The 10,958-nt window shown below is 55.0% G+C and overlaps 1 protein-coding gene across 1 annotated transcript in view; it reads left to right on the top strand.

Moving 5' to 3' along the window:
- Positions 1-4,459, top strand: part of LOC121274450 (DC-STAMP domain-containing protein 2-like) — a 186,321-nt gene extending 181,862 nt beyond the window's left edge. The window contains exons 13-15 of the mRNA XM_041181786.1: positions 610-703; positions 2,353-2,655; positions 4,105-4,459. Coding sequence (XP_041037720.1) covers positions 610-703; positions 2,353-2,655; positions 4,105-4,459 — 752 coding nt within the window. The remainder of the gene's footprint in view (positions 1-609; positions 704-2,352; positions 2,656-4,104) is intronic.
- The last annotated feature ends 6,499 nt before the right edge of the window (positions 4,460-10,958 follow it).

The following is a 10,958-nucleotide window of genomic DNA, read 5'->3' on the forward strand; positions in this document are numbered from 1 at the left end:
TATTCCTTGGGGTTGGGGAGCAGAGGGATGTGGAGGTCCAGATTTACAGATCATTAAAGCTGCTTCACAAAACTATCAAAAGCATAAACCAAACAGTGGGGTTCATTCCTCGAGGGATAGAATTGAAAAGAAGGGACGTTATGTGAAACTTGTATTGGACTACTGGACAGACCACACTCTAGTCGTGTGAACAGTTCTGGTCTCCACATTACAGAAAGGATATGGAGGTACTGGAGAAGGGGCGAACAGCAGGGGCATGTTTGTGTTGGGGGGGGTGGTGGTGGGTGGTGTGCAGGGGGCAGATAAACATATGAGGGTGAAAGGAACAGAAGGGTTTGCTGAGACACTGGTGTGAAGAGGCACAAATGGAGCACAGTATGGACCAGCTGGGCTGAATGGCCTGTTCCCATGCCCTCCATTCTTTGCAAGAATCCTAGGCAATGTCCCCAATCCACAAAGTTCCTGAACTCCTCTACTGGTTTAGTCAGGCCTGACCCACCCTATCAGGATTCTAATGCCGACTCTGTCTCCGACCAGCTCCTGTCCAAGTGCCCCATTCCTTCTGGACACAGGTCACGTGTTTAAACCATGTGCTTGTTTCTCCATCAGGTTTATACTGCACTGACTGCTACCAACACATGAACAACATCTGCTCAATGTGCATGGGCCCACTGGCATATCAGGGAGACATCGATGAGGAAGTGTAAGTACATGACTCTTATTTGTAGCTACTCATGGGTCTTGTCTGGCCAGGGTCTCTCTGTCCTCCAATAACTGATCTGTTTGTCTTCCATTTTGTGTTTTTCTGCCTCTTCCTCGACTGTTTCCCCCTTGGTGATTGGCTGGTATTAGTGACTCACACTGCCTGTGAAGGAGTGCCGCACTGTCAGGGGTACCACATCTTGTGGATGAGACGTTAAACTGAGGTCCCTGCTGCCCTCTCCAGTGGGCCCTAAACTCTGGGATTGACTCACAAAACCTCTTTCTCTCTCTCTCTCCGTCCCCACACCCCCTCTCTCTCTCTCTCTCTCTCTCGCTCTCTTTCTCTCCCCTCACCCCCTCATTTAACCGAGCTTTTCCAAATATCTCCTTAGGGGGCTCGGTGTCAGATTTGGTTTGAGGGTACACCTTGAGACATTTTATAGATTCATAATGTTGCTGAGGGACAGGAGGAGGCCAATCGGCACATTGCTGTGAAAGGAGCTACTTCAAGATGAGTTGCTGTTGGTGTTAAAGCTCCCTGGCCCACCATTTTCTATGAAAGGCAGGGGCCATTCTCCCTGGCCACCTGGGTCAGCATTCATGCCAAAGCAGGCGCTGCCAACAAGTAGGTCATTATCACATTGTTGCTTGCGGGACCTTGCTGTGCGCCGATGTTACGCTGCGGGATTCCCGCTTGCCGCACAGGACACCATGAGTTCACGAAATGTGAAATGTGAAATTGTCCATTTTGCAGGATGAATTAGAGAGAAGCATATCTAACTGGTGAGAGCTGTGAGGTGCAGAGGGATCTGGGTGTCCTATTGCATGAATCACAAAAGGCCAGTGTGCAGGTACAGCAAGTAATGATGAAAGCTAATAGATTGTTATCGCTTCTTGTGAGGGGAATTGATTACAAGAGTAGTGAGGTTATGCTTCAGTTGTACAGGGCACTGGTGAGAACACATCTGGAGTACTGTGTACAGTATTGGTCTCCTTATTTTAAGAAAGATGTAAATGCGTTAGAAGCAGTTCACAGAGGCTTTACCAGACTAATACCTGGAATGGACGGGTTGTCTTATGAGGAAAGGCTGGACAGGTTAGGCTTGTACCCACTGGAGATTAGAAGAGCAAGAGACAACTTAATTGAAACCTTTAAGACAATGAGGGGACCTTGACAGGGTGGATGTGGAAAGGATGTTTCCTCCTCTGGGAGAATCTAGAACCAGGGGTCACTGTTTAAAAGTAAGGGGGCCGTCCATTTAAAATAGAGATGAGGAAAAATTTATTCTCTCAGTGAGTTGTGAGTCTTTAGAACGCTCTTCCTCAAAAGGCAGTGGAAGCAGAGTCTGAATATTTTTAAGGCTGAGCAAGATAGATTTCTGATTCACAAGGGGGTGAAAGGTTATTGGAGGTGGGTAGGAATGTGGGTTTGAGGTTACACTCAGATCAGATATGATCTTACTGAATGGCAGAGCAAGCTTGAGGGGCTTAATGGCCTACTCCTGCTCCTGATTCCTATGTTTGTATGAAAGGTGTTGGAGAAACATCGAGGTCCTTCTTTCCTTGTGTTTGACCTGGAGAATCTTTCCACTCCCCCCGCCTGCCCCCCTCACCTCCACCCCCACCCCCACCCCCTCCGCCCACCTGCAGGGATTCCAGCGACTCTGGCAAAGTCAAGCTGTGGGTCAGTGCCCTGAAGAGCATGAAGACACGGCAGGACAAGGTCAAGCAAGAACGGAAGAGGCTGCGCACCCTCCTAAAGGAGAAGATCAAGCTGGCGCTCTACGAGGACCTGGACATCTCCGGGGAGAAGGACGCTGTGCTCCGGGCCCTCATCAGGCAGAAGAAACTCGAACAAGCAGTCAAGGAGGGGAGGCAACCAAGTAAGTGGAAGGCCCCGAGCCTACCGAGTGACCTGGAATCTGGAGGATCCGGGCGTCAGAGCACTAAAAGGTACGTCAGAACTCCAGTGGTTGGGCACAACAACGAAAAACACCATCGCAAAGGTCGTGGATTGTCAGGCGTTCATAATCCCAGGCCCTGAATAAAAAGGGGAGGTTGTCTTTCTACGGCTTTACAGAGCCCTGTTTGGAACATATCTGGAATACAGTGCACAGTCCTGCACTTTAGGAAGAATATATTTTTCTTAAGAACTTAGGAGCAGCAGTGGGACAGTTCCTACTTCTGCATTGTGCGATAGTATGATTCGATTATTCATTCCCTCGAGCCTGCCCCAATCAATAATATCGCTGCTGATGTGGCTGTGGTCATCACTCCACTTTTCTGTCTGCTCCCCCCACCCACTGCATAACCCTTGACTCCCTCATCGAACAAATATCTGTTTGACTCAGGCTTGAATATATTTAATGGGCTTAAAGGTTATGGAAACCAGGTGGGCAGATTGGGTTAAGGTACAGGTCAGCTGTGATCTAGAAATGAGTGGTGGGATAGGTCCGAGCAGCAGAATGCCCTCTTCCTGAACCTATAACTGAAGCCTCTCTTCCCTACCCAGAAGTACGTTATTGTTGTGACAAATGCAGTTGGTAAGGCGGAGTATTTTAAAAATCTCAGAGGGAAACTTTAAACAACTGTCATAACCAATAATTTTAAGTGTTGTGTTTGAGATGCAACTCAAAATTCAGAAATCAGCCCACCAGTTCTCGAGGCTTTTCATTAAACTAAATGAAACATTTTATTAATTTACACAGGTTAAAATATATATACACATGGCTACAAATTACTACCATCATAACTTTAAACAAATTCCCAAACTAATCTCCATTCAGGCAACAGCAACCTATTGACTTAACCAAACACCAGGCAAAGCATTTTTCACCTTAAAAATTCAAAATGAGGCTCTTTGACTGTGGAGCCAGTTAGAGGCTTACGCCTGCCTTTTGATATCACATTGCCTCTGCTCTGCACACCTGAAAACTACTGAAGTCAGACCTACCACCACTGAACAAATTCAAATTCTCACTGTCTCACCAGCCTCTTTGAACTTCCCCTTTTTACGATGAATCCCCTTTCATAGTGTCGATTTTATCAGTAATCTAAACATATTGTTTGGTAGCTGCTAGATAGGTATCAAGTTTGCACCCCACTTTTTCAATGCTGTATCCAAAAAATGCAAATGCACGCTATCTCTCTTATACATCAGAGATCGATGGGCCGATTGGCCTAATTTCTGCTCCTATGTCTTATAGTCCTTATCAAAGCACCCAAACTCGCTGGCTTTAATCCAATTAAGACACACATGCAGACTAAACCTCTATTTTAAAAGAATAATATTTACCAAAATATTGTATATATTAATAGCTTCATAACAGTCATGTTTCATCTTTAAGAAAGTACTACATTAACTACCTTTCCCCTCACCCCCAACCCCCACGGCCCTCGCAGTGAAACCGAGCTGGAGTTCGCCTACCAGGACCAGTCAGCAGTGGACGGGACGAGCTCAGATGAGCCGTATGACCCCAGCGAGTTCATTGCCAAGAGAAGGAACAGGGACCTGGTCTCCGTCAGCGACCTGAAACCCCCGGGGAGGAGGGGGAGCCGCAACGCGCAGGACATGTCCGCCAGCGGTGAGAGCAGCGGCAGCAGCGAGCGTGGGGCACTGAAGGGTGTCCGCGTGGATGTGAGAAGCCCCGATGCCACCACCACCTCCCCCATCACCATCTCCTCACAGGCGCAGACCGATGAGACCTACACCCACATGGACAGAGACTGGCAACTGGTGCTGCCTGATCTCGACTGAATTCATGAGGGAGAACGAGAGGGAGGAAAGGGGCTTAGTGAGGGTGGGGGTGGGGTGAGGGTGGGGGTGAGGGTGGGGGTGGGGGTGGGGTGGGGGCGAGGATGGGGGTGGGGGTGGGGGTGGGTGGTGGGGGCGGTTGCAGTTGGGGTGGAGGTGGGGGCTGATTGTCGAGGTGGGTGTTGGAGGGATGGGGGTTGGGGGAAGAGGCTGGGAGTAGGAGGTGGAGAGGTGGGGGAGAAGGTGGGGGGAGAGGGGGTGGAGCTGGGTGTGGGGGGTGGAGTTGGGGGGAGTGGGTGGGGTAGGGGATGGGAAGATGCAGAGAGAGGATAGGGGAGGTTGGGTGGGGGTGGGGGTGCGGGTGGGTGTTTGGGGAGGGTGGGGGTGAGCGTGGTGGGGGTGAGCGTGGTGGGGGTGAGCGTGGTGGGGGTGTGGGTGTGGGGTGGGGGAGAGCGTAGTGGGGGTGTGGGGTGGGGGGAGAGGGTGGGGGTGAGCGTGGTGGGGGTGTGGGGTGGGGGGAGAGGGTGGGGGTGTGGGTGTGGGGTGGGGGAGAGCGTAGTGGGGGTGAGCGTGGTGGGGGTGAGCGTGGTGGGGGTGAGCGTGGTGGGGGTGTGGGGTGGGGGGAGAGGGTGGGGGTGAGCGTGGTGGGGGTGTGGGGTGGGGGGAGAGGGTGGGGGTGTGGGTGTGGGGTGGGGGAGAGCGTAGTGGGGGTGAGCGTGGTGGGGGTGTGGGGTGGGGGGAGAGGGTGGGGGTGAGCGTGGTGGGGGTGTGGGGTGGGGGGAGAGGGTGGGGGTGTGGGTGTGGGGTGGGGGAGAGCGTAGTGGGGGTGAGCGTGGTGGGGGTGAGCGTGGTGGGGGTGAGCGTGGTGGGGGTGAGCGTGGTGGGGGTGAGCGTGGTGGGGGTGTGGGTGTGGGACAGCGTGGTGGGGGTGTGGGTGTGGGGGGAGAGGGTGGAGGTGAGCGTGGTGGGGGTGAGCGTGGTGGGGGTGAGCGTGGTGGGGGTGTGGGGTGGGGGGAGAGGGTGGGGGTGTGGGTGTGGGGTGGGGGAGAGCGTAGTGGGGGTGAGCGTGGTGGGGGTGAGCGTGGTGGGGGTGAGCGTGGTGGGGGTAAGCGTGGTGGGGGTGAGCGTGGTGGGGGTGAGCGTGGTGGGGGTGTGGGTGTGGGACAGCGTGGTGGGGGTGTGGGTGTGGGGGAAGAGAGTGAGGAACAAACACAGGTCGACAGGAATTGTCGTCCTCCATCACAAATTAACAAAAAAAAGTAAGAGGACATCGGACAGGTTAGCTGCAGAATAAAGATATGGTTATATTGGAATGGAGCGCCATATTTCCTTATCTGAATAAAATAACTTTTTCCAATGTCTCCGAAGCGTCTCATGTATAACAAGATTGAGGTGAACAGGATTGTTTGACTCCATGTTAGTCACCCAGAGTGACAGCTCCCACTCCATCGCCTTCCCGAGGACTGCAGCTCAGCTCAATATTGTTCATGACTCGTTCATGGTCGTGGACAGGGGTTTCGCAATTTGAGGAGGGCGGGGTGCAGGACATCACAGGTTTGACCCAACGTCCCCAGGGAGGAAGATCTGACAGTTGCTCCCCCTGATCATCGCCCGCTCCCCAGGAATTCCTGTGCCACCCACACCCTCTGGAGCCTGGAGGTAGGCTCCAGATGTGTTTTTTCTACCTCGTGCATTCTGATGGGGCACTTGAGCGCATCCTGGCCTTTATATTGAGTTCAAGCGCCTCAGAGGACATCCCTGCTCCAATAAAGGCCAAGGGGGGATCTTTTAGGTCCACTTGAAGAGGGACATAAGGGTCCCTCAGATTAACATCTTATAGCAATGATTGCGCCTCTAACAGTGCGGCGCTCCCTCGGTACTGACCCTCCGACAGTGCGGCGCTCCCTCGGTACTGACCCTCCGACAGTGCGGCGCTCCCTCGGTACTGACCCTCCGACAGTGCGGCGCTCCCTCAGTACTGACCCTCCGACAGTGCGGCGCTCCCTCAGTACTGACCCTCCGACAGTGCGGCGCTCCCTCAGTACTGACCCTCCGACAGTGCGGCGCTCCCTCGGTACTGACCCTCCGACAGTGCGGCGCTCCCTCGGTACTGACCCTCCGACAGTGCGGCGCTCCCTCGGTACTGACCCTCCGACAGTGCGGCGCTCCCTCGGTAAAGACCCTCCGACAGTGCGGCGCTCCCTCGGTACTGACCCTCCGACAGTGCGGCGCTCCCTCGGTACTGACCCTCCGACAGTGCGGCGCTCCCTCGGTACTGACCCTCCGACAGTGCGGCGCTCCCTCGGTACTGACCCTCCGACAGTGCGGCACTCCCTCGGTACTGACCCTCCGACAGTGCGGCGCTCCCTCGGTACTGACCCTCCGACAGTGCGGCGCTCCCTCGGTACTGACCCTCCGACAGTGCGGCGCTCCCTCGGTACTGACCCTCCGACAGTGCGGCGCTCCCTCGGTACTGACCCTCCGACAGTGCGGCGCTCCCTCGGTACTGACCCTCCGACAGTGCGGCGCTCCCTCGGTACTGACCCTCCGACAGTGCGGCGCTCCCTCGGTACTGACCCTCCGACAGTGCGGCGCTCCCTCAGTACTGACCCTCCGACAGTGCGGCGCTCCCTCAGTACTGACCCTCCGACAGTGCGGCGCTCCCTCAGTACTGACCCTCCGACAGTGCGGCGCTCCCTCGGTACTGACCCTCCGACAGTGCGGCGCTCCCTCGGTACTGACCCTCCGACAGTGCGGCGCTCCCTCAGTACTGACCCTCCGACAGTGCGGCGCTCCCTCGGTACTGACCCTCCGACAGTGCGGCGCTCCCTCGGTACTGACCCTCCGACAGTGCGGCGCTCCCTCGGTACTGACCCTCCGACAGTGCGGCGCTCCCTCGGTACTGACCCTCCGACAGTGCGGCGCTCCCTCGGTACTGACCCTCCGACAGTGCGGCGCTCCCTCGGTACTGACCCTCCGACAGTGCGGCGCTCCCTCGGTACTGACCCTCCGACAGTGCGGCGCTCCCTCGGTACTGACCCTCCGACAGTGCGGCGCTCCCTCGGTACTGACCCTCCGACAGTGCGGCGCTCCCTCGGTACTGACCCTCCGACAGTGCGGCGCTCCCTCGGTACTGACCCTCCGACAGTGCGGCGCTCCCTCGGTACTGACCCTCCGACAGTGCGGCGCTCCCTCGGTACTGACCCTCCGACAGTGCGGCGCTCCCTCGGTACTGACCCTCCGACAGTGCGGCGCTCCCTCGGTACTGACCCTCCGACAGTGCGGCGCTCCCTCGGTACTGACCCTCCGACAGTGCGGCGCTCCCTCGGTACTGACCCTCCGACAGTGCGGCGCTCCCTCGGTACTGACCCTCCGACAGTGCGGCGCTCCCTCGGTACTGACCCTCCGACAGTGCGGCGCTCCCTCGGTACTGACCCTCCGACAGTGCGGCGCTCCCTCGGTACTGACCCTCCGACAGTGCGGCGCTCCCTCGGTACTGACCCTCCGACAGTGCGGCGCTCCCTCGGTACTGACCCTCCGACAGTGCGGCACTCCCTCGGTACTGACCCTCCGACAGTGCGGCGCTCCCTCGGTACTGACCCTCCGACAGTGCGGCGCTCCCTCGGTACTGACCCTCCGACAGTGCGGCACTCCCTCGGTACTGACCCTCCGACAGTGCGGCGCTCCCTCGGTACTGACCCTCCGACAGTGCGGCGCTCCCTCGGTACTGACCCTCCGACAGTGCGGCGCTCCCTCGGTACTGACCCTCCGACAGTGCGGCGCTCCCTCGGTACTGACCCTCCGACAGTGCGGCGCTCCCTCGGTACTGACCCTCCGACAGTGCGGCACTCCCTCGGTACTGACCCTCCGACAGTGCGGCGCTCCCTCGGTACTGACCCTCCGACAGTGCGGTGCTCCCTCGGTACTGACCCTCCGACAGTGCGGCACTCCCTCGGTACTGACCCTCCGACAGTGCGGCGCTCCCTCGGTACTGACCCTCCGACAGTGCGGCGCTCCCTCGGTACTGACCCTCCGACAGTGCGGCGCTCCCTCGGTACTGACCCTCCGACAGTGCGGCGCTCCCTCGGTACTGACCCTCCGACAGTGCGGCGCTCCCTCGGTACTGACCCTCCGACAGTGCGGCACTCCCTCGGTACTGACCCTCCGACAGTGCGGCGCTCCCTCGGTACTGACCCTCCGACAGTGCGGTGCTCCCTCGGTACTGGCAGTGAGGGGTGTCAGCCTGCTGTATGGGCTGAAGCGTCTAGGGCGGGGACTCCACCTCAGGACTTCCTCACTTCGAGGCGAGGGAGAGTGAGCCCTGCAGAGCCTGGGATGGACCAATCAATAACATTTGGGAGGATTGAGGAGCGAGGTTTGCCCAGTGATGCCCACACCCCATGGAAGAAGAAATTAAAAGTCCTGAATGTTTTAATTTGCTCCTGCCTGAATGCTTAAGCAAGGCACACCGATCATGAAGGCTCCAATCTGCAGTCTCTGCTGGGCTATGCTACAGCCAGCCCCTTCATTCTTTGCCTGTGACCTTGTGCCACATCATTGACAAATAGGAAATGATGGAATAAACCTGTAGGCCAGGCAGAAGGGTAACAGTTGGCCTTTCTGCTTGCCACGTTCCCCTCCCATTCAGAACCGAAGGGGGTTAGAAATGTGTTGAGCCTCGATCGAAAGTGGCTGTCTCCACAGTGCAGTCTCCTCACCCACCGTGTGGAGGGGCAAGGGACACTCTGTTTTCCATGAAGATAATTGGGAAGGGCTGGAGGGTTGGAGATTTCGGGAAATTATGGGGGAGCATGAAGGGAAAATTCTTAGTCACGGGCCAATGAAGCGAAAGAGGCTCTGGGGAGGTACTGCAGGAAGTAACCAGAGATACTCCAGATAATTGACAGTGTGATCAATAAATCAACTTTATTTCCAACCGCATCTGTTAAGAGGGGAACGGTGTTGTCATGGGCAAGTAACCCAGAGGCCCGGGCTACTGCTCTGGGGACCTGTGTTCAAATCCCACCCCGGCCGCTGGTGGGATTTAAATTCGATGAATAAATCTGGGAATACTAAGCGAGTCTCAGTCACGGTGACCATGATGACCATCATCGATTGTCATAAAAACCCCATCTGGGTCACTTTAGGGAGGGAAATTTGCCGTCCTTACCCGATCTGGCCTACAAACTCCAGACCCACAGCCATGTCATCAACCCTTAACTGCTCCCCTGAAATGGCCAATCGAGACAATCAGTTCAAGGGGCAATTAGGGATGGGCAACAAGTGGTGCCCTCACCGTCGACGCCCACATCCCATGAAAGTAAATGAACGATGGGCAGTGCAACATGACTAAGGAGAGCTATTTCAAAACATTTTTACACCATCGAGGGAATAAAAGAAACTCTCTTGCTTTTTACAAGCAACGGCATCCTTTTCCTCAATAACAACCAGAATCTCTTCTCATAGTGAAAACAAAAGCACAGTGACATAGAATGAAACAGTCTCTCAGTAGGAAAGTACCATTTGTAAGGAAAATCTATTCACACGACCAGCCAACACTATCGCACGCCCCGTGTGTAAGGTCGCTTGCTCACTGTATGCCCTGGGTAAACATCAGAGGGGCTAATTTTTCAAGGTGTACATTGAATCATGTCTTCAAATTGAGGATACAGATGAGGGAGAGCGAGCGAGAGGGAGGGAGGGAGGGAGAGGGGGTAGAAAGTATTCCCCCCTCCACCCCACCCTCATCCCCCCTCCACCCCTACTGTCATCAGGCTGTATACAGGAGGGGCTTCCAACTATTAAGGTGCAACTCAACTCTGCAAAAATGCAAAGACAGAACGGCCAATGGTGTAGATGCTGGAAGAGCCAGAGTCCAGCTCCAAACTGCCCATCTTGGCCCATGGATGTTTTCCAGGCTGGAGGAATGTTTCTACTGCAGCTCCCCTGGGGTCATTATTGCTTTTCCTAATGTATAGTAATGATATAGACCTTGGTGTGCAGAAACAATTCCAAAATTTTTGGATGGAACAATAGTTGGGGAATTGTAAACTGTGAGGAGACCAGTGTAGAACTTCAAAATGACACATTGATGGAAAAGGGCAGGTAAATGGCAGATGAAGCTCAATGTGGAGACATGTGAGGTGATACATTTCTGTACAAAGAACATGGAGAGATAATATGAAATAAAGGATACTATCCTAAAGAGTGTGTAGGAACACACGGACCTGGGTGTATATATGCATCATTAAAGGTGGCAGGGCACCTTGAGAGAGCAGTTAATAAAGCATTCAGTGAGTTGTGTTGCCTTTGTATAAGACACCCGTTGGACCTCAGCTGGAGTACTGCTTACGGTTCTGGGCATTGCATTTTAGTGAGGATGTGAAGGCACTGGAGAGAGTGAAGAAGAGGTTTGCAAGAACGGTTCCTGGGGTGAGGAACTTCAGTTACGTGGACAGATTGGAGAAGTTGGGACTGTTTTCCTTGGAAAAGAGAAGGTTGA

The sequence above is a fragment of the Carcharodon carcharias genome (genome assembly GCF_017639515.1).
Source record: "Carcharodon carcharias isolate sCarCar2 chromosome 36 unlocalized genomic scaffold, sCarCar2.pri SUPER_36_unloc_3, whole genome shotgun sequence".
In the NCBI taxonomy this organism is placed as follows: domain Eukaryota; kingdom Metazoa; phylum Chordata; class Chondrichthyes; order Lamniformes; family Lamnidae; genus Carcharodon; species Carcharodon carcharias.